Raw genomic sequence first — 23,572 nt, forward strand, 5'->3', positions numbered from 1 at the left:
GCTGCCCCTGCCCGCTGCCCCTGTCTCACCATCTTACCTCCTGTGTCCTCCCATACTGAGAGTGGGCAGGTGGTCTCAGCAGGTGCATCAGTCCAGAGTGGGCTGAACCACACCAGGTGGGGAGCAACCAGCTTGCCTTACACAAGGTGGATGCAGCAGGCATGGTTCTTGTATAGCAACCATTGTGTTAGTGAGGACTCTCCAGAGAAGCAAACCAATAGGGGTGTGTGTGTATAGAGAGAGAGATTTATTGTAAGGAATTGGCTCCCTCAGTTGTGGGAGCTGGCAGATCCAAAATCTGCGGGTTGTGCCAGCTGGCTGGAGGCCCAGGGAAGAACTGATGTTGCAGCTTGAGTCTGAAGGCTGTCTTTTTTTTTTCCTCAAGGCCTTCAACTGACTGGATAAGGCCCACCCACACTATGGCACATGATCTGCTTTACTCAGTGGGTCTACTAATTTAAATGTTAATCTCATCTAAAAGATACCTGAATGGCGACATCTAGACCGGTGTTTGACCAAATATCTGGATGCCAGGACCTAGGCAAGTTGACGCTAAGATTAACCATAACAGTCAGTTGGGTGGTTAACAAGGGAAATGGCCAGAGTCGAGGTGTATGCAGAACTTTGTTAGGAAGCAAGTAAGTATATGTTTCTTCCCATTGCCACTCACACTGTTATTTTGTTTATTTTTGCCTAATAGGAGTTTTGGTTTCCGGGGGCCTTGCATTTCTCCAGTCAGTAACTTGGTGTGTTTTTTCTGGTGTTGGCTCTTGGGTACCTCCTTGGGTCACTTATTGAGAAGACTGCATCAGTCCATTTACTGGAGATTTTGGTAGTGAGCGTTTGTCACGAGTGCTTGACACATATAATGACTCACTCCCCTCTCTGTTGCTTTCTTGAACTTTTTTTCTTATTGGTCCTATTTCATTTTACCAATCCAACATTGCCGTTCCATGTGTACCTATATGGAATCTTAGTGTATGCACGGATGTGATCACAGGAAACCTCAGCACCAGCAGAGAGGCCAGTGTGCTGGGTGAGGAGGACAGAGTGAGCTATGGGGCCCAGTGGGTGATGGCGCTTCTAGCCGAGGGTCCAGGTGGGGCGGTGTTGGCCTGGGGGTGGTGGTGTTAGGTCTTTGCAGGCATGTGGGGGAAGCTGCTTGGATTGTTGGGAACAGGGATGTGAGGAGAGATGGAGAGTTTGTCTAGGGGATGATTCTGCCCCCATGGCACACTGGCCATGTCTGGAGGCAGTTTCAGTGGTCACAACAGGGGTGCGGGCTGCATCCAGTAGGCAGGGCTCAGGTCGCTGCTAAGCATCCTGCAGTATACAAGATGGCCCCAGAATGTGGGCCAAGGGACCCAGGTCCTGGCACACGGCGCATAGTAGCAGCCGGTTGAGAATTCCCACCAGTCTTGAGTGCACAGTTAATGACAGGTCTGCACTGGCCTCTCTCCGTGCATGATATCTGAATCCTCAAGGCACCTCGGAGGCAGGAACTCCTTTTTTAACAACTTTATTGAGATAATTCATAGCCCTTACAACTCACCCACTTAAAGTGTACAGTCAGTGGATTTTAATATAGTTACAGATTTATGCACCATCCCAAATCAATTCTAGAATATTACATCATTCCAAGAAGAAACCCCGTTAGCAGTCACTCTCCATCCCATCTTCTCCTTGCCCCCCAGCGACCACCCATCTGCTTTCTATCTCTGTGGATTTGCCTATTCTGGACATTTCATGTAAGTGGAATCTTACAATACAATACATGACCACTAACACCTCTTCTTTTACTCATGTTGTTTTCAAGATTTATTTGTGTTACAGCATGTTATCTCACCAGTTGGGGGACATTTGAGTTGTTTCCACCTTTGCTATTGTGAATAGTGTCTGAACATTTGTGCACAAGATTTTGATGGACGTGTGTTTTCCTTTCTCTCGAGTGCATGCCGAGGAGGGGCATTGATGGGTCAGATGTTAACTCTGTGCTGAACTGTTCGAGTAGCTGCAGACTGTTTCCACAGCACTGCACCATTGTACATGCTACCAGCAGCATGTGACCGAGGAACTACTCTGAACCCCATTTTACAGATGAAGAAACCAAGGGTCAGAGCAGGCTGAGATCCTGCATTGTTCACTGCAATACCTCACAGCCCAGGGCCCCAGCTCCTCGCCAGGTGGCCACATCGGGCACCAGAGCAGGCCTGGGATTCCAAGTCCCAGCTGTATGACCACTATGGTGGGCCTGGCTGCACTGAGCTCCTTCTGCCCAAGGGGTGGTGAGACCAGCTAGGGCAGGCTGCTCACACCTGCCTTCCTCCTGGCAGATCAACCAAAATGTAGAGATTCAGCGTGGCCGCCTGCGGGATGACATCAAGGAGTACAAGTTCCGGGAGGCCCGCCTGCTGCAGGACTACTCGGAGTTGGAGGAGGAGAACATCAGTCTGCAAAAGCAGGTGTCTGTGCTCAGGCAGAACCAGGCAAGTATCTGGGCTGGGCAGGTGGGACAGGTAGGTTGGCTCTGGGCCACGGCCCTGGCCTAACCCTCACTTTCACTTGGCAACACTTTAAGTCACCTGACAAATTGGCAGTGTGGATGTGTTCTGATTTCCGTGGCATCTCTGGTGATGAGCAAGTCTCATGCTTCTGCACTGTTCATACCACGTGCACGTGTGTCCCAGGTGTGGGCTGACCATTTCCTGTGTGCACCTCATGCCTGTAACTCTCTAAGCATCCGTGTCTTCCCAGCTGTGTAGTCAGCACAATGGTGCTTCTTCCCCATTCCTCAGGCATAGAAGAGTGTTGACCTCTTTCACAGGTGGAGTTTGAGGGTCTCAAGCATGAGATCAAGCGTCTGGAGGAGGAGACCGAATATCTCAACAGCCAGCTGGAGGACGCCATTCGGCTCAAGGAGATCTCGGAGCGGCAGCTGGAGGAGGCGCTGGAGACGCTGAAGACAGAGCGGGAGCAGAAGAACAGTCTGCGCAAGGAGCTGTCGCACTACATGAGCATCAATGACTCCCTCTACACCAGCCACCTGCACGTCTCCCTGGACGGCCTTAAGCTCGGTGATGATGCCGAAGCCCTGGCCAATGGCTTTGAGCACGGTGGCCTGGCCAAGCTGCCGCTGGACAACAAGACCTCCACGCCCACCAAGGACGGCCTTGCTCCACCTTCACCCAGCCTCGTTTCTGACCTCCTCAGTGAGCTCAACATCTCTGAGATCCAGAAGCTTAAGCAGCAGCTAATGCAGGTGAGCGGGTGGGTAGCCCCACCCCACCCAGGTCTTGTCACAGCCCCGGGCCTTGGGCCCACGTGCACCATTCCCACCTCCACTCCTGTCCCCCATGGTGTTGGCCAGACCTGCTCGTCACCAGGACAGCGCTTTCCTGACACTTTGTCAATGCTATGCACCTTCTTTTACTTACGTTTCTTTTACATAGGTAATTCTGTATTGTTAACCTAAGTGGAATTGCAGCATTATAGGTGGAAGGTGCCCAGAGAATTAGGTTTCTGGTTACAAGTTTGGGCACCACCAGAGGTTTTCTTATGTCGCTCTGAGGTCCCTGTGTGTAGTTTCCCATGCTGTGTCCTGTAGACACGTCACGTCAGGGTTTCCTGCCCCGACTGAACAGAATCCCAGGGTCTGCACCACAGCCCCTTGGTTCACTGCATGTCTCTGAGGAGGGACTCACCAAGCCCCGCAAGCATCTGGGCAGGGGGAAGAGCCATCATAGCGCCCCACACATGACACCTCCACCCGAATTTATCACAGAGAGGCTAGCAGGGTGATGGTCATGGCATGGATGGGGTCACTCCTGGGACTGTCCAGGGGTCTTCTGAGCGCAAGTACTCCTGTGGGCTGTTGACGGGCCTTTTCTGTGCCTTCGCAGATGGAGCGGGAGAAGGTGGGCCTGCTGGCAACGCTGCAGGACACACAGAAGCAGCTGGAGCAGGCCCGAGGGGCCCTGTCGGAGCAGCACGAGGAGGTGAGCCGCCTCACAGAGAACCTGAGTGCTCTGCGGCGCCTGCAGGCCAGCAAGGAGCGGCGGACAGCCCTGGACAGTGAGAAGGAGCGAGACAGCCATGAGGATGGTGACTACTATGAGGTGGACATCAATGGGCCTGAGATCCTGGCCTGCAAGTACCGTGTGGCCCTGGCAGAGGCTGGTGAGCTTCGGGAGCAGCTGAAGGCGCTGCGCAGTGCACACGAGGCCAGCGAGGCCCAGCACACCGAGGAGAAGGGCCAGCATGAGGCCGAAAGCCAGGCGCTCACTGAGAAGGTCTCCCTGTTGGAGAAGGCCAGCCGCCAGGACCGCGAGCTCCTGTCCCGGCTGCAGATGGAGCTCAAGAAGGTGAGCGACGTCGCAGGCGAGACACAAGGCAGCCTGAGCGTGGCCCAGGACGAGCTGGTGACCTTCAGTGAGGAGCTGGCCAACCTCTACCACCACGTGTGCATGTGCAACAACGAGACGCCCACCCGTGTGGTGCTGGACTACTACCGAGAGGGCCCGGCTGGCGCCGGCAGCTGCAGCCCTGAGACCCGTGGGCGTCGCTCACCTGTCCTGCCCAAGGGGCCGCCTGCCTCAGAGGGTAGGGCCAGGGACAGCAGCCCCTCACCTGGCTCCTCACTGCCCTCGCCCCTGAGTGACCCACGCCGGGAGCCCATGAACATCTACAACCTGATCGCCATTATCCGTGACCAGATCAGGCACCTGCAGGCAGCTGTGGACCGCACCACAGAGCTGTCGCGGCAGCGCCTGGCCTCACAGGAGCTGGGCCCAGCTGCGGACAAGGACCGGGAGGCACTCATGGAGGAGATCCTGAAGCTGAAGTCGCTGCTCAGCACCAAGCGGGAGCAGATCACCACGCTGCGCACGGTGCTCAAGGCCAACAAGCAGGTGTGCACGGCGCTCGGGTCCATCAGGGGCGGGCACGTGGGCGGGGGGTTTCTCACCCTCCCTGGCCTCCTGTCCGTGCTGTTCCTGCTACTGAAGGAAAGATGTGAGAAAACCTCACCTCAGTGCTGCGGGGAGGGGCTGAGGCCTTTGAGAGGGCTGGCTGGGGCCTTGGTCTGTGGCACTGAGGCAGCAGACCTCTCCTGGCGCCCCTCACCTGCCCGTCTTTTGCATCTCTGACCCCCTAGACAGCAGAGGTGGCCCTCGCCAACCTAAAGAGCAAGTACGAGAACGAGAAGGCCATGGTGACCGAGACCATGATGAAGCTGCGCAACGAGCTCAAGGCCCTCAAGGAGGACGCGGCCACCTTCTCCTCACTGCGTGCCATGTTCGCCACCAGGTAACGCTCACTGCTCCTTTCGCTGCTCAGCAGCCCAGGGGCCCAGTTTTGTCTCCACTTTACGCCTAAGATGAGAAAGTTGGAAGCAGAAAGCTGAAAGAGTGGGTCCTTATGGCCAGGCTGGAGGCATGAGCTTCGAAGGAGAAACAGGCAAGTGGGCAAGCCAGTGATAACAAATGAGTTTGCCCCCAGAACTTGGTGGGAAGTTCATGTATTTAGAAGGAAGGTTTCCCTCCCAGCAGGGGCGGGGTCCCAGTGCTGCCCCTCTGACCCTACCAGTTAAGAGTTTGTGGGGGTGGCAGGCGGCGTCTTTCTTTAGGCCAGTCCTGTGGTCAGGAAGCCGGGCAGGTGCAGAGCTGGAGGCTGCTTTTGGGGCCTGCTTCTGGGTGTTTCCCTATTCAGAGAGGCATGGTGCCATCTGCTGGCCAGTGTCAGTCAGGGTTGGGAGGCTGAGGCTCTGGGTTAAACAGCGTTGAAACTGAGCTCAGGGCCTACTTTGCCTTGTGCCAGGGTGCTGGGCACTCCCTGCATTTCAGCGATGTGGGAGGAGGGGGCAAAGACAAAGAAAGAAGCTTCCAGGCCTCTCTGGAAGCTTTCTTTCCTCCTGGGCAAAGTGCTTGGGAAAGATCTCAGTTAGTCCTCAGCACATAGTATGTTGACCCTTGCTTCCTCAACTTGTTTTATTTAAAAGCCTGACTTGTCAGATGGTGCCAAGATTGCAAACCTCGGGGCAAGGGTTAAAACTTGCTGATGGTCCTTGGCCTTGGTGGATGGGGGTGTAGGGTGGGTGTGCCCACCATCCCCTTCACCCAGGCCGCACTCCCTCCCTCAGGGACAGGCCCAGGATGGGCATTTCTCTCCCAGCTCCTTACCTAGGTGGGGAGCATGTGCCACAGCTCAGCAGATACTAAAATAGGGCTGTTTATGACATCCACATGTGCTTTTCCCAGGCTCTGGTTAGCCATTTGTTCTAGACTTACTAAGCACCTACTGTGTGCCTGGGCTATTCCGGGAGCAAGCCAATTCCTGCCCTTGGGTTTATCCCCACATCCTGAGAGCCAAGTGATATCACACCTCCAGCCCGCTGCCCCTGAGCCACCTGGAGGCCTTGAAGGGCAGCCACCACCTCCTTTAGTGAAAACTGGCTTCAGAGAGCCCCTCCCAGAGAAAGCCAAACCTCAGAGGGGCACATCCTCTTCGTTTCTAGCCCAGTGAGCAGATGGGGTCTGCTCACCTTCTGGAGCCCTCAGTACGGGAGCCATGATCACACACGCCGCTGGCTCTCCCAGGTCCTTCAGCCACGCTCTTGCCTCTTGCGTCCCCGCAGGTGTGACGAGTACATCACACAGTTGGATGAGATGCAGCGGCAGCTGGCAGCTGCTGAGGACGAGAAGAAGACACTCAACTCGCTGCTGCGCATGGCCATCCAGCAGAAGCTGGCGCTGACCCAGCGGCTGGAGCTGCTTGAGCTGGACCATGAGCAGACCCGGCGAAGCCGCGCCAAGGCCACCCCCAAGACCAAGCCTGGTACCCCGAGCGTAAGTCACACCTGCGCCTGTGCTAGTGACAGGGCTGAGGGTGCTGGGCTTGCTGCCCAGGTGCTCTGTGGCGAGAAATATAACGTTTACTGCGATTAGGGCCGCAAGGGTACACGCTGCAGCTAACCTGCCGCATATCACCTGTCCGCTTCACCTCAACTAACCTGGCAGCAGCGGGACCATGGTGCTAGGCTGGTCTTAACTGTGACTAATGCACAGAGGGAAGAAGTTAGCAGAGGCAGCCTGCTTCTCCACCTGGACACTGCAAGCTTTGTGTCTGTTTCTCACCCCTCGGGACCACCCTTCACAGCAGCTGCTCTCTTGGAGGGGTGGTCAAGGTGGGGTTGGAGCCATCTGTCCTCACAAAAATGTGGCTTCCCAGGGCCCGCGTGCCATTGGCTCTCACGGGGAGGGGCAGAACTTGCATTGAAACTTGCATGTTCCCTGCATGTGTCTAATGCAGTTGTACTGCCCCGGCACCCAGAAACCAGTGTTAGAGGTTCCAGCCTGAATCCCAGGTGCGGCCTCGGAGGACACTCTGTGCTTGGTACAGATTACGGAGACAATTATTTTGTAGTTTGCGCGGCATCTCGTTACAGTTTATATTTGGGACAGAATTACAGAATTCCTTCCCCTAAACCCAGAGGAAGAGCAGCCCTGTGTCCCATGTCCTCCAGCCCAGGCGTACCTAACCACACCCCAGACCAGAGCTCAGCAGCCTCAGCTTCTCTTTCTGAGATTTGTACGCTTGTCCGGTGGCCTGCAAGGTGACAAATCGGCAGGCCAAAGGCTTGGGTTTTTTCTAATGAGAAAAACTTCCCAAGTGCCTGGCCAGACCTCTGTCCTCACAGGAAGCCCATCCTTTTGTACTTAGAGTGTCCCCAGCTTCCAGTTGGATTTTTTCACTCTCTGCCCATTATCAGGCCTTCCTCTCAGGGGGCTTCAGACTACAAGAAACAGGGCTGTGGAAACCCCCAACCTGAGCTTGAGTTACCAGCGGGCCAGACTGAAATGAGGGACTGGGTTCCACACCTATTAACTGAAGCCCAGCCTGGTGTAGGAAGGGAACCTTGAATGGACCCAGGGCTAGTTTCAGGATTCACAGTAGGAGGAATATGGTTCTTGATCATCAGTGCAATTCCAGAGGTGGTGACAGGCAGGAAAGGCAGCCATAGTACTCCCCCATGCTCAGAAGCTGCACCCACACCAAGAGCTTTGGCAGCCGAACTTCTCTCAGTGTTTCTCTCCATGTCATCCTTGGGCCCACCAGTCATGAAGGTGCAGTCTTCCTGAATAGCTCTTTGCCTCCTCTCTCTGGGGCCCAGAGGGGGAATTTTCATTGTCCCTGCACACTGGTATCTGCCCTCATTCCACTCTTTCCCTTAATTCCCAAGCATGTCTCAATTCCCACCAGATGCCAGGTGCTACCCAGACCAACTTGGATTTGGCAAACTGCGGAGTGAAGATACACAGGATGGACCATACCTGTCCCTTCTGTGTGCCTATACCCAGCTCCAGGCTGTTTTGCAGATGGGATGTCAGATCTTGGATTCCCCTCCCACTTGAGAAGATGTCAGGCCATCTCCCCTCTGCAAGCAGGACTTCCAGGGGCGTGGCTGCCTGCTGGTGCCGCATACTGCTTCTGCCTCCTTGCCAAGCCTGGCACACAGCTTCTCTCCATACTTGTAAAGTAAAGGGTCTTCATGAGGTACTCGGGGCCAGCGGCGCCCCCTAACATATGCAGGTCTTCTCTGCTGCCAACTAACACACCCATGCCCTCACAGCTCAGTGAGAGCTTTAGTTGTCTGACGGGTGACCGGTTCTAACGTTGTCTTGTTTTCTCCCATTTTCAGCTGTAGAGTAGCTGCTGGGAGGACTCGGCCGCCGGCCCTGTCACACTGCAGCCCCCTCCCCTCCTCTCCCATGGGCCCACGCAGAGGAAGGAAGGGCAGCCTAAAAGTCCACTTAGAAACGTTTTTGGATATGCTACTGCAATTCTTTTCAAAATAGCATTCCCCAAGTTTTTAATGGCAGAGGAAATAAAAGCTTTAATGTTGAGAATGCCGGCAGCTGCTGCTTGGAAAGGCCTTTGTACAGGCGCTGAAGAACCTGCTTGGACAGCGACCACCAGGCTTGCTTAGGAACCCTCTAGAAACACTCACCACTGGGGTCTCCCTATTACAGATACTCCTTTTTTACCCAATCCACCTGTGCACTTTTGATATTTTGATATTATATTTGCTTCCTTCATCCCTGGCGTAGAGATGGTCTCAGATGCCGTAGTCTGTCTCGTGGTCCTGTAGCTCCCAACGGTGTGTTGATCTGTTATCAGCACATGGCACAGGTGTGTCCTCCTAGCGTGTAGCTCTAGACTGTTTAGGTGAAGGCTTCAACTTGGTAAGGAGCCCGGCTAAATGTATCCATGCTGTGGTTCAGCAGCCTTTTAATTATACGGCATTGTGGTTCGTGTTTGAAATTACAGATTTTAAATGCCATTGTTCATTAAGAAATCCAGGGTATTCGGATTCTGGGGTTTTTCATATTGTATTATTATTATTCTTAGGAATAGTTCAATGTAACAAGAAGAAAACTTGACCTTTGCTCTGGTTAAACAGTAAAAGGCACTTGAAAACAAAAAGATAAATTATTGAATGAGTAGTATTACCTACAAATTCCAGAATTTTCTGGGTTTTAGGACATTGTGAAGCATGACTGATTAACAGAATTTTATACAACTGTACCAGTGAAATTCCAAATTGGAATTGTTTTGTTACTCCGGTTGTTGTGCCAAATTGTGGTACACTTAGAAAATTCTACAGTCGTCGATTTTTAGGGTGTTATATTTCAACGCCTTTTTGTTAGTAATCATTGCCAGTAGTGCCTTCATCAGTTTAGGGAGGTGTTCCAGCGTAGTTTATTCTCTAAAATGGACAGTGAAGAGCTAGTTGGGAATGTTGAAGGCCAGTGTGGACCAATCAGTGTGAACAGGTGCACACCTTCTAACCTGACCCTGGGCATCTTCATTGAGGGAAAGAAAACAGCAATTGTGCAAAATTCTGTTAGTCAGTGATTCTTTACTGTGCAGATCCTTGCAAATTCAGGGGCTGAGAAAACGAAAGTGAACACAAACCTTGAGTGTGCTTTGGGAACCAAATGGACTTTATGGGACAAGCTAAGCAAGCTATGTGAACAACACGCCACGTTTGTGAAGAGTGGGGCGGGTGGCAGGGGAGCCGGCACCGTCGGCCTCGTGCATTGGGGTGAGGGCTAGCCATAGTATTCTTTGCAAATGTGAGAGAGAGACATTATATATTCTCTTGCTTGGTGTAACTAATCACTGTTAATTTCAGGAAACAGAAGTCACTAAAGCTCCTTAGCAAACCAGATCTATGTCCTGTCCTGATTTGCTGAGTGAGGTTGTGCAAGTGGTCAAATTGGTACTCAAGGAGGAGGAAGAAAAAGTGTCCTCTCTCCTCCAAAATACAGGACAAATTATAATAATATAAGTAGCAAGAATAGAAGAATTCTGTTTCCTGGAATAAGCATTTTTATTCCTAGTTGTAGGGACCCCTATTTTTACCTTCTCTTACAGTGTTGATTCATAAGAAATAATGTTACATTTACAAAAACTTCATCTGTACGGGGTATTTATTTGCAATGAAGTCTGTGTACTGTATTTTTTCTGTGCATTACCTTAGTGTCAGAATGTCTTTATTTTAAGATCATATGCATGTTCTCCTGCCAAGGAACCTTTACACAGACCCAAACAAACAAAAATGCCTTCAGATTCTGAGAAAATGAGGCACTGCATGGAAAAGGAATAGGAAGGAGAAATCAGTCACAACTTGGGACACAGACATATGGTGCAAATGTCTGTAAAGCCAGTGCACATAGGAACAGTGGGCCTGGGTAAAGGGTCACGTTGGTAGGACCAGTAAATAAAGAATAATAAAAAGACAAAGCACAAAACTTGTTCTCTGTGGTTGCTCCGACCCCCTGCTCCAGATGACTGTGGGTCCAGCAATGCACTATAATTCCAGCACCTAAAACAAGAAAACCAGCCTGTCGTTAACCCTGGTGGTGGAAACTGGAAGCAACCTGAAGCCCATCTCAGGAGGCGTGGGGGGAAGGGGAGACAAGGGGTGCCTCCCGTGACGGGCGTCAGGTGTCATGAGCACCCAGCAGCGTGGCAGTGAGAGCACATTGCCTTTGCATTGTACTGACTAGGAAGCAAAGAGATTTGCATGACGAGGGATCCTTTGCCCTCCAAACTCTTGCTCGTTGTGCCCAGGAATGAATAGGTGCAGGCAACAAGAGTTACTTGTTTGTCAACACAAAACATGTTCACCTGCAGGAATGTGTTCAAGGCACGCTGAGCCCGTCCCAGTGATTGCTTGTGAGTGTGAGCATAGGGTACAAATCATGTCTGAGGGAATAGGAAGTCTTAGGGACAGTTTGCCACCTCTCCTTCTGATGGTCTCAGTCAGGCCTGAGTGATTTCACCCAAATCTCAGGGCTTCCCTTGGGGAGGCTGTCTGAGGTCAGGATCCTGCTACCCTGGCATCTCCTCTCCACCCGGAGTCTCCCTTGGCTTCATGGTCACTGAGAGGCCCCCTCCTTCTGACAATCCCCACCCATCCCACTTTAGTAGCATGGACCCATGTTCAGTTTGAACCTTTCTTTCCAAAGAGAATTGTTTTTGTAACTCAGGAGCTAGAAGGAATCTTCTTTCCCTACTGTCCTGTCATCCCAGCAGTTCCCTGGAGGAGGTTGGGAAGAGAGCCTGCGACAGATCTGGAGGAGACCCCCAGGAGGAGGGGGCATTGGCAGTGAGCTGAGCAGGGCAGGCTCTTTTTCAGGTGGGGATACCACCCGGTCCTCGGCCCAGTCCTGCTTTTTGGGGTGTTTGAGTTGCACAAGCGCATATGCTGAGGCCTTCCCTACCCCTCAGTGTGCTTCAGGTCCTTGAACATGTGCTTCTTCAGGAGTGGCAGGCTCCTGAGTGGGTGGGGTCCTGGGGAGCCTGTGGGAGGGGGCAGTTGGAGCTGAAAGGCTTTCCACTTGGTCTTCCTTTCCGAGAGGGAATGTCCCCATTCCTGCCACCTCCTCCATCTCCCTGCAGTGATTTTCACCCCCACACACCCAAGCAGGTTACCAGAGCTGGAAACAACAGCGCCAGCTTGGAGACACTGCCTCCTGCCTTTGGGAGCCTCCTGGAAAAACAGATATGCCTTCAGTCTGACATCACACTGGTGTGGAATTTTGGCAGGGATCAGATGCCATCAGGTTCGCCTCTGTGCTCATCTTTCATGTGTGCCCAAACAGAGCTGGAAGAGCGATGTGTTATCATTTTGTCAGATTTCTTGTGGGAAAGCACACTGGCTCTTGTGAGTTCACCTCAGTCATCCATGAACTTGCCTTGGTAAGCCTAGGTCCCTGGAGCGGAGGCTCCCTCCTCCCCGCCACCCCCCCACCCACCCACACACACAGCTCCTCCTCCTAAGCAAATGGCAGTGCCACAGTACCTTACCCACAGAAAAGGCCTCCCTGCCTGGATAGTATGAGCACACCCCCTCGTGGGCCTCCATGAGAACAATAGGAATCAGTGGTCACACCCACACACACCAGGATCCATTTTCATCTCTTAAGGAATCAAGATTTGTTTTATTTACCCTAAAGTGTTTGTGAAGTATAGCACACATACATAGGAGTGCAGGCAAGTGTCCAGTGGCTGTATATTTGCAAAATGGACACACTCTGCAGCCACCATCCAGATGAGAAAGCAAATGAAGGCAGGCAGTCCCCCAAAGCCCTCGTGCTTTCTGCACCCACTCCCTTTCAGGGATAACTCCCTGAGTCTGTCAGTTCAGGCCACTTGTGCCATTTTCTGTACTTTATATAAATGGAAGCATACAGTAGAGACCCAGACCTATAATAGATTTGCTTACCAAACTACATTTGATTTCTCACACCATCATCGAACTATGGTTGTCTCACTTTTGGTTCAAAGACATAAATCAATTGACTGTAAAATGACGGGAAAAGTTATTCCATGCAAACAGTATCCAAAAGAGAACAAGAGTGATTCTACTAATATTAGACAGAATAGACTAATTAAGACAAAAATTGTTACAAGAGACCAAGAGGAGCATTATATAATGATAAAAAAGTCAATTCACCAATAAGATATAACAATTATAAACATATGCAACAGACAACCGAGCCCCCAAATACAGTGATAATACAAATTACAGAATACAAAAGAATAGACAAATAGATCGATGGAACAGATTAAAGAATGGTACTGGAACACCTGGACATCCACATGCAAAAAGTTAATCTAGACTCAGACCATAAACGCTTCACAAAAATTAACTAAAATGGGGCTTCCCTGGTGGCGCAGTGGTTGAGAGTCCACCTGCCGATGCAGGGGACGCGGGTTCATGCCCCGGTCTGGGAAGATCCCACATGCTGTGGAGCGGCTGGGCCCGTGAGCCATGGCCGCTGAGCCTGCGCGTCCGGAGCCTGTGCTCCGCAACGGGAGAGGCCACAGCAGTGAGAGGCCCGCGTACCAAAAAAAAAAAAAAAAAATTAACTAAAATGGATTGAAGACTTACACATAAAACTCAAAATTGTAAAACTTCTAGAAGATAACATAGGAGAAAATCTAGATGACCTTGGGTTTGGCTTTTTAGATACAACACCAAAGGCATGATCCATGAAAGAAATAATTGATAAGCTAGGCTTCATTGCAATTAAAAACTTCTCCTCTGCAAAAGACATTGTCAAGAGAATGAGAAGACGGCTGTCTTCTGGAAAGAAGCTATTTGCAAAAAACATAAACGTTTCATTTTGGATAAAATAAAAGGGAATACTCTTACACTGTTGATGAGAATGTAAATTGGTGCAGCCACTATAGAAAACAGTTTGGAGGTTCCTTAAAAAACTAAATATAGAGTTACCATATGATCCAGCAATCCCACTCCTGGGCTTATATCTGGAAAAGACAAAACTCTTAATTTGAAAAGATACATGCATCCCAGTGTTCATAGCAGGACTACAGTAGCCAAGACATGGAAGCAGCCTAAGTGTTCATCAACAGATGAATGAATAAAGAAGATGTGGTGTATATATATATGCAATGGACTATTACTCACTATAAAAAAGAATGAAATAATGCCATTTGCAGCAACATGGATGGACCTAGAGATTATCATACTAAGTAAAGTAAGTCAGATAAAGACAAGTATGATATCACTTATATGTGGAATCTAAAAATTAGTATAAATAAGCTTATTTACGAAACAGAAACAGACAGAAAACAAGCTTATGGTTACAAAAGGGATAGGGGAGTGTGTGTGTGTGTGTGTGTATTCTAATCACTTTGCTGTAAACCTGAAACTAACATGGTATTGTAGGTCAGCTATACTTCAATAAAAATAAATTCAAAAAAATTTCAGAATACCTTAATACTGTAATGGTAGTGTGTAAATCACTTAACTCTAGTATAAAAGCTAAAAGACAAAATTTAGCCACAATAATTTGTTAATGGTACACAATATAAAAATATGTAAATTGTGATATCAAAAACATAAAATGGGGGTGTAAAGCAGTACAGTTTTTATGTGTGATCAAAGTTAAATTGTCAATTAAAAATAACTTTTATGTAAGCCTCATGGAAACCACAAAGCAAAAACCTATAGTAGAAACACAAAAGATAAAGAGAAAGGAATCAAAGCACAACATTACAGACATTATCAAATCACAAATGAAAATAGGAAGAAAGGAACACAGGAATTACAAAGCAGTCAGAAAACATTTAGCAACATGGAAATAGTAAGTCCTTACCTATTAACAATTACTAAGTGTAAATGGATTAAGTTTTTTAATCAAAAGATACAGAGAGGCTGACTGGGTTAAAATTGAAGGAAAAAAAAGAAAAAGACCCAACACCCTACAAGATCCTGCCTGTAATCAGTCCAGCTTTAATGACAGTTGTAGACTGAAGGCAAAGGTATGGAAAAAGATATTCTACGCAAATGGAAACCAAAAGAGAGCAGGGGTAGATATACTTCTGGCAGACAATATAGACTTTAAGTAAAAAAATGTGACAAGAGACAAGGTCATAAATAATGAAATAATGATAAAGGGGTCATTAAGAAGATATAACAATTGTAAATAGGTATGCACCCAACATTGCAGCATCTGAATATATAAAGCAAATATTAACGTGTGAAGGTAGAAATAGATAGCAATGCAATAATAATAGACTTTAATATCCCACTTTCAACAGTAGAGCATCCAGACAGGAAATCAGTAAGGAAACATTGGACTTGAACTGCATTTTAGATCAAATGGACCTAACAGATATATACGAAACATTCCATCCAACAACAGAAGATATACGTTGTTCTTAAACACACATGGAACATTCTATCATACATTAGGTTACAAAACATAAGATCTTAACAAATTTAGGAAAACTGAAATCATAACAAGTATCATTTCTGACCCTAATGGCATGAAACTGGAAATGATTGACAGGAAATTTCACACACACAAAAAGGGAAGTTAACACACACCTGTACAACCAGTGGATCAAAGAAGAAATCAGAAGGAACATCAAAAAGTGTCTTGAAACAAATGGGAAAAAAACATACCAAACTTATGGGATGCAGAAAAAGCAGTTCTGAGTAGGAAGTTTGTAGTGATAAGTGTGTACATTAAATAAACAACCTAGGACTTCCCTGGTGGTCTAGTGGGTCAGACTCTGTGCTCCCAATGCAGGGGGCCCAGGTTGGATCCCTGGTCGGGGAACTAGATCCTGCATGCATGCTGTAACTAAGAAGTCTACATGCTGCAACTAAAACCCAGTGCAACCTAAATAAATAAATAATTTTTTTTGCTGTACACGGGCCTCTCACTGTTGTGGCCTCTCCCGTTGCGGAGCACAGGCTCCGGATGTGCAGGCTCAGCGGACATGGCTCACGGGCCCAGCCGCTCCACGGCATGTGGGATCTTCCCGCACCAGGGCATGAACCTGTGTTCCCTAGCATCGGCAGGCGGGCTCTCAACCACTGTGCCACCAGGGAAGCCCCAATAAATAAATATTTTTAAAAAATAACCTAACCTTACATGTCAAGGAACTAGAAAAAGAAAAAGCCCAGCATTAACAGGAGGAAGGAAGTAGCAATTATAAGAGTAAAAATAAATGAAATGGAGATTAGAAAACAATAGAAAAGGTGAACAAAACAAGAGCTGTTTTTTGAAAAAATAAAATTGACAAACCTTTAGCAAACTTACTTTAAAAAGAAGATGCAAACAAAGTCAGGAATGAAAAAGGAGGCATTACAACTGATACTACAGAAATACAAGAATCATAAAATACTACTATGAACAATTATATGCCAACAAATTGGATAGCCTAGAAGACAGATATAAATTTCTAGAAACACAACCTACCAAGACTGAATTGTGAAGAAATATAAAATCTGAACAAACCAGTAACAAGGAGATTGAATCATAATGAAAAACACCCCAACAAAGAAAAGTTCTGTACCTAAGGTTTCACTGGTGAATTCTACCAAACCTGTCAAGAATTAATACCAATCTGTCTCAAGCTCTTTCAAAAAATTGAAGAGAAGGGAACACTCCCTAATTCATTCTATAAAGCCAGCATTACACTGATACCAAAGCCCAACAGGGACGCTATAAAAGAAAATTACAAGCCAATACCTCTGATGAACGTAGATGCAAAAATCCTCAACAAAGTCCTAGCAAACCAGATTCAACAGCACATTAAAAGTTCATCAAGTTGAATTGGGATTTATCCCTGGGATGCAAGAACAGTTCAACTTACATAATAAATGTAATATACAACATTAACAGAATGAAGGAAAACACATGATCATCTCAACTGAGGCAGAAAAAGGGACTTCCCTGGCAGTTCAGTGGTTAAGACTCTGCGCTTCCACTGCAGGGGACGTGGGTTCAATCCCTGGTTAGGGAACTAAGATCCCACATGCTGCACAGCATGGCCAAAAAATAAAAAATATAGAGGCAGAAAAGGCATTTGACAAAATTCAGTATCCTTTCACAATAAAAATAGCCAACTAGGAACAGGAGGAAACTACCTCACCATAATAAAAGCCATATATGAAAAAGCGACAGCAAATATCCTACTCAGTGGTGTAAGACTTGAAAGCTTTTCCTCTAAGAGCAGGAACAAGGCAAGGATGCCTACTTTCACCACTTCTATTCTACAGAATTGGAAGTTCTAGCCAGAGTAATTAGGCAAGGAAAAAATAAAACAAAAGTCATCCAAATTGGAAAGGATGGATTAAAATTTTGTCTGTTTGCAGATGATATAATCTCATATGTAAAAAAACTGAAACATTTGCACAGAAAATACTGTTATAATTAATAAATGAATTCAGCAAAGTAGAATACAAAGTCAATACACAAAAATCAGTTTTGTTTCTATACACTAACAATGAATAATCTGAAAAGGAAGTTGAGAAAACAGTCCCATTTACAATAGCATCAAAAATAATAAATACTTAGGAATAAATTTTACCAAGGAGGTGAAAGACCTGTACACTGAAAATTATAAATCACTGATGAAAGAAGTTGAAGAAGGCACAAACAAATGGAAGGAAAATCCTGTGTTTATGATTGCAATAATTATTCTTAAAGTATCCATACTGCCCAAAGCAACCTATAGATTCAGTGAAATCTTAGGAAAATTCTAATTTTCACTGAAAAAAAAATCCTAAAATTTGTATTGAACCACAATAGACTTCGTGTACCCAAAGCATTTTTGAGAAAGAAGAACAAAGCTGGAGGACTAACACTTCCTAATTACAAAGATATAATAAAATAATATCATACTGGGACTTCCCTGGCCGTTCAGTGGTTAAGACTCCATGCTTCCACTGTGGTGGGGCACAGGTTCAATCCCTGGTCAGGGAACTAAGATCCCGCCTACCACATGGTACAGCCAAAAACAAACAATATGATACTGTCATAAAAAGACACACTGACCAGAGAACTCTGTTCCATTAGAAAGTCCATAAACCCACACATATATCGTCAACTAACCTTCAACAAGGGCGCCACGAACACACAATGGGGAAATGATAGTCTCTTCAATAAATGGTGTTGGGAAAACTGGATACTTACTACAAAAGGATGAAACAGGACACATATCTTTCATTATTTGAAAAAATCAACTTGAGAGCGATTAAAGACTTAAATGTAAGTAAGTCCTGAAACCATAAAACCATAAAAAAAGCTCCTTGACATTCATCTTGGCAGTCATTTCTTGGATATGACACCAAAAGAACAGACAACAAAAACAAGTGGGATTACATTAAACGAAAAAGCTTCTTCACAGCAAAGGAAACGGTCAACAAAATAAAAAGGCAACCTACATAATGGGAGAAAATATTTGCAAACTATATGTCTGACAAGGAGTAATATTCAAAATATGTAGGGAATTCAATGGGGAAAAAAAGTAACCTGATTAAAAAGTGGGCAAAGGACCTGAATAGACACTTTTCCAAGGAAGACATAGGTATGCCATTAGGTACATAAAAAGTTGCTCAACATCACTAGTCATTAGGGAAATTCAAATCAAAACCACAATGAGATATCACTTCACACCCATTAGGATGGCTATTATAAAAAGACAACAGATAACAAGTGTTGTTGAGGATGTAGAAAAAAGGAAACCTTTGTACACTGTTATAGGAATGTAAATTGGTACAGCCATTAAGGAAAATGGTACGAAAATTCCATAAAATTAAAAACAAAACTGCCGTATGATCCAGTAATCTCTCTTCTGGGCTTTTATCCAAGGGAAACAAAATCAGTATCACATAGAGATTTGCAGTCCTGTGTTTATTACAGTGTTTTTCACAATAGCCAAGATATGGAAACAAGTCAAGTGTACCTTGGCAGATGAATGAAGGTAATGTAGTATATACATACAATGGAATATTATTGATCCGTAAAAAGAAGGAAAGCCTGCCATTTGCAATGACATGGATGAACCTGGCAGGCATTATACTAAGTGAACTAAGCCAGGTAGAGAAAGATAAATACTGTGTGCTGTCATTCATATGTGGAATCTTAAAAAAAAAAAAAAAAAATGTCTCATAGAAGCAGAGTAGAATGGCTGTTGCCAGGGGCTGGGGCTGGGGAAAATGGGGAGATATTGGACAAAGAGTACAAACTTTCATTTATAAGATGAATAAATTCTGGGGATCTAATGTACAGTGTGCAAATTAAATATGTAAAGCTGTATATAATTGGATCAGCATATAGTATAGATTACTATAGTTAGGAATATTGTATATATAAAATTTGCTAAGGCAGTAGATTTGAAGCTTTCTCACCACACATACACACACAGAGGCACAAAAGGCAACTATGTGAGGTAATGGATGTGTTAATGGTAATCTTTTTACAATGTGTATGTATATCAAATCATTGCATTGTACACTTCAGATATATACAATTTGACTTGTCAATTATACCTCAATAAAGCTGGAAAACAAAATGACTGAAAGGGGAGAGGATAGAGGTGTAAAAGGAGCAAGCTTTTTTTTTTTATGTTATTGCAGTTAAGATGGTATAAATTCAGATTAGAATGGTATAACTTTAGGATGTTAAATGTGATCCTCTGGTAAACTTAAAAGAAAATATCTATAGAATATACACAAAAGGAAATTAGAATGAAATTTAAAGATTTTACTACCAAAAACTCAACTAAACATAGAATAAGACAAAAACACAGAAAATGAGGACGAAAAGGTTATAGGGCATAAAAACAAGCAAACAAAAAACCGCAATGACAGAAGGAAGTCCCTCTTTAATTACTCATTAATTACACTTAATAAGTAATTAAGTGTAAATGGATTAAACTCTCCAATCAAAAGACAGATATTGGCAGAATGGATTTTTAAAATGATCTGACTATATGCTGTCTATGAACAACTCAATTGAGATCTAAAAACACAAAAAGAAAAGGATATATGCAACAACATAGGAGGATCTTGAAGTCATTATACTAAGTAAAATAAGCCAGTTACAAAACGATAAAAATACTGTATGATTCCGCTTACATGAGGTACTAAGGGTAATCAAAATCATAGAGATAGAAAGTAGAATGGTATTGCCAGGGGTTGGGAGGAGGGGGCAAAAGGGAGTTATTGTTTAATGGGTACAAAGTTTAAGTTTTATGAGATGAAAAGAGTTCTGGAGATGGATGGTGTTGATGGTTGCAAAACATGAATGTACTTAATGCCTTTCTACTGTACACTTAAAGAAGGTTAAGATGGTGAATTTTAGGTTATGTGTATTTTACCACATTTTAAAAATTGGGGATAAAAAGATGCTCAACATCATTAATCTTGGGAAAATGCAACTCAAAACTACAGCGAGATACCATCTCATACCCATTATGATGCCTACTATCAAAAAAAAAGGAAAATAATGTATTGATAAGGATGTGGAGAAATTGGAACCCTTGTGCACAGTTGGTGGGAATGTAAAATGGTGTAGTCAATGAGAAAAACAGTACGGTGGATACTCAAAAAATTAAAAATGGAAATACCACATGATCCAGAAATTTCACTTCTGGGTGTGTATACTCAGAATAATTGAAAGCAATATCTTATGAAGATATTTGTACACCAATGTTCATAGCAACGTTATATTCGCAGTAGCTAAAATGTGGAAGCAACTCACGTCCCTTAATGGATGAATGGTTATGCAAAATGTGGTGTATGCGTACAATGGAATACTATTCAGCCTTAAAGGTAAGGACATTCTGACATGCTACAACATGGATGAAACTTAAGGACATTATACTAAGTGAAATAAGCCAATCATAAAAAGACAAACACTGTATGATTCCACTTATGAGGTACTCAGAGGAATCAAAATCATAGAGACAGAAATAGAATGGTGGTTGCCAGGAGGCTGTGGGTTGGGAAGGATGGAGAATTCTTGTTTAATGGGTATAGAGTTTCAGTTTTACAAGATGAAAAGAGTTCTGGAGGTGGGTGATGGTGTGGTACATAACAATATACTTAATACCACTGAATTGTACAATTAAAAATAGTTAAGATAGTATATTTAATGTTATGTGTATCTTACCACAATAAACCACTTTCAGTAATTGAAAGAACAACTAGGCAGCTAATTGGAAAGGATAAAGAAGATTTGTACAACACTTATCAAGCAACTTGACCCTAGCTGACACTTATAAAACACCCAACTGTAGAGTACATATTCTTTTCAAGTATTCATGGAACATTCTTCAGCACAGTCCATATTTTGAGACACAAAACAAGTGTTATAAGGTTGAAAAAGATAGAAATTATACAAGGTATGCTCTCTGACACAATAGTATTAAAGTAAAGGTCCATAATTGACAGTAATATGAGAAAGCTCAGAATATTTGGAAATCAAAAAACTCACTTCTTAATACTCTGTGTCCAAAGAAGAAATTAGAAGGAAATTTTAAAAATATTTCTAACTGAAAGAAAAGAAAAATGCAACAAATCAAAATATAGGAGATGCAGCTAAAGAAGTGCTTAGGGAAATGCTTTAAACACTTAAGTCAAAAAGAAAAAAACGTATGCCAAACTAACAATTGCTTAGGTTGTTAAGAAAGTATAAAAAGAAGTATAGAGAATTACCTGGAGATCCAGTGGTTAGGACTCTGCGCTTTCACTGACGTTCAATACCAGGTCGGGGTGACTAAGATCCCACGAGCTGCATGGCCAAAAACAAAAAAGTACATTTATCATAACGCAAATAGAATGAAGGAAATTATAAAGATAAAAAGCATAGGGAGAGAGCAAGATGGTGGAATACAAGGACATGGAGCTCACCTCCTTCCATAAATGCATCAAAAATATATCTACATGTGGAACAATTCTTGCAGAATACTGGATGCTGGCAGAACTCATACAACCAAAGCTGCAAGAAGGATCACCACATAACCAGGTAGAGCAAAAGAAAAAAAAAAGGAATCAGAAGGAGACCTGCACCCCTGGGAGGGAGCTGTGAAAGTGGAAACATTCCCTCACCCTGGGAACACCCTTCCCCTGCTGGGAGGTCAGCTGGGACAAAAAGGGAGCTTCAGAGGCTCAGAGGAGAGTGCAGCAACTGGCTTGTGGCAGGCAGAACAGAAAGAGACCAGCACAGATGGTCCCGGCCACCTGGCTGCACGCCCCAGCCTGAGACGTGCATCTGCTGTTGCATGCAGGGGCTGGTTCCTGAAACTCAGGCTTCAGCAGACAAACCTGGAGAAAAGACTGGTGTTGGCTGCATGGAGACAGCCTGAAGGGGCTGGAGTGTGACTCAGGCCATAACTGGGGGTGTGCACAGGATGAAGCCCAAATCCCCCATAGAAACCCCATTGTTGACACACATGAAGGGAGGGGCAGGGCCCCACCATAGCAGTCTCATTTTCTGCGTGCTCACAGCAGGCACAGCTCCACCTCTCTGAGCTCTGGGAGCATGCCCATGGTTGCCCACACATGGAAGTGGGGCTGAAATCAACCGTGTCTGGTGGCTTTGCAACTTTGACTGATTTATGCTGCTGGTGCCTTTGTAAGCTCAGTCCCTGCAGGACATCTTAGCGAATTACTGGTGCCCCCACGGCTGTGGGAGGTCCAGAGTTAGCAGCTTCAGGCTTTGTGGGTGTACGCACGCAGAGGCGGGGCCAGGGTCTATGCTGATTCTGTAGCACCTGTGGTGGGTCCAGATGTGCGACTATGCATGACTACAGTGGGTCCCAGTGCCTGACTTCAGTTCTGCGCTGGTGGATTTAGGAGCACAGTGCCTGAGAGACATCTGGCCAATTGCCTGCATTCCCACGGCTGAGGCGGGGCCAAGGGCAGTGCCAAAAACAGTGTACTTTGTGCACGTGCACAATGGATAACAGATGACACAACAAAGCGCACTTCCCAGTGGAAACCTCCTGTGGAGGAATGCTCAGTGGCTTCTCTCCCAGCGGAAGTGCTCCAGTTCCACCTACTTCACACTGCAGCTCAGAAACAGATCTGTGGCTTCTACTCCAACAACTAGGGAGCAGACCCTGCTCCTGACAAGGCTATAACAGCCAAAGAGCAAAGAGGAGACCCTACTCAACATCCAGTGCAAGCTCTATTCAACATAACACCAGTCACACCCCCTATCAAGGGGATAATGGCCAGCACACCCAGAGGAAAGATGTGGCAGGCAACCATACCTAAAACAGCCCTCACACCAAAAATGTTAGATTCATGCAGCCTACACAGGGACACTCCCACTTAAAAACAGCCCTTCAGGACCACAGTTGATAATTGTTTCTCCTAAACTCAGAGAATCAGAGAAATATAAGTAAAATGAAGAAGCAAAGGAGCCACTCCCAATTAAAAGAACAGGAGAAATCCCCTGAGAGAACAAAGAAAGAGACCTTTCCAGTCTACTAGATCCCAAGTTCAAAAAGGAAGTAATAAAAATACTGAAGGAATTAAGAAAGGCTATTGATAGAAATGTAGATCACTGTAAGAAGGAACTAGAAAGTATAAAGAGTAACTAAGTACAATTAGAAAACTCATTTGCCGAGATGAAAGCTGAGCTAAAGACAATAAATAGCAAAGTAATGTTGAAGAACGAATAAGTGATCTGGAAGATGGAATAATAGAAATCACCCAATCAGAACAGCAGAC

At 45.7% G+C, this 23,572-nt stretch overlaps 1 protein-coding gene and 1 long non-coding RNA gene across 5 annotated transcripts in view; one reads left to right on the forward strand and one right to left on the reverse strand.

Annotated features, from left to right (window-relative positions):
* The window catches only part of LOC115847431 (inositol-pentakisphosphate 2-kinase), a 155,050-nt gene that overhangs the window by 42,949 nt on the left and 88,529 nt on the right, over positions 1 to 23,572 (forward strand). The window contains exons 3-8 of one of the 2 annotated variants that reach the window (XM_070045777.1): positions 2,334 to 2,486; positions 2,825 to 3,259; positions 3,900 to 4,907; positions 5,153 to 5,304; positions 6,632 to 6,842; positions 8,696 to 10,908. In XM_070045777.1, coding sequence (XP_069901878.1) covers positions 2,334 to 2,486; positions 2,825 to 3,259; positions 3,900 to 4,907; positions 5,153 to 5,304; positions 6,632 to 6,842; positions 8,696 to 8,701 — 1,965 coding nt within the window. In that variant the 3' untranslated portion in view covers positions 8,702 to 10,908. Of the gene's footprint in view, positions 1 to 2,333; positions 2,487 to 2,824; positions 3,260 to 3,899; positions 4,908 to 5,152; positions 5,305 to 6,631; positions 6,843 to 8,695; positions 10,909 to 23,572 lie in introns of those variants that run through there. The other variant, XM_060301182.1, reaches the window with a different exon arrangement.
* On the reverse strand, positions 1,389 to 22,024 carry LOC132597503 (uncharacterized). 3 transcript variants are annotated; one of them, XR_009564377.1, is made up of 4 exons: positions 21,746 to 22,024; positions 21,551 to 21,626; positions 6,539 to 10,885; positions 1,389 to 4,997 (listed from the first exon to the last, which is right to left on the reverse strand). It is a non-coding gene; the product is annotated as an uncharacterized lncRNA (long non-coding RNA). The 3 variants fall into 3 exon arrangements; XR_009564374.1 differs by having other exon boundaries at positions 1,393 to 4,064; XR_009564376.1 differs by having other exon boundaries at positions 1,488 to 4,064; positions 6,539 to 6,684.

The sequence above is a fragment of the Globicephala melas genome, chromosome 6 (assembly GCF_963455315.2).
Source record: "Globicephala melas chromosome 6, mGloMel1.2, whole genome shotgun sequence".
Classification (NCBI taxonomy): domain Eukaryota; kingdom Metazoa; phylum Chordata; class Mammalia; order Artiodactyla; family Delphinidae; genus Globicephala; species Globicephala melas.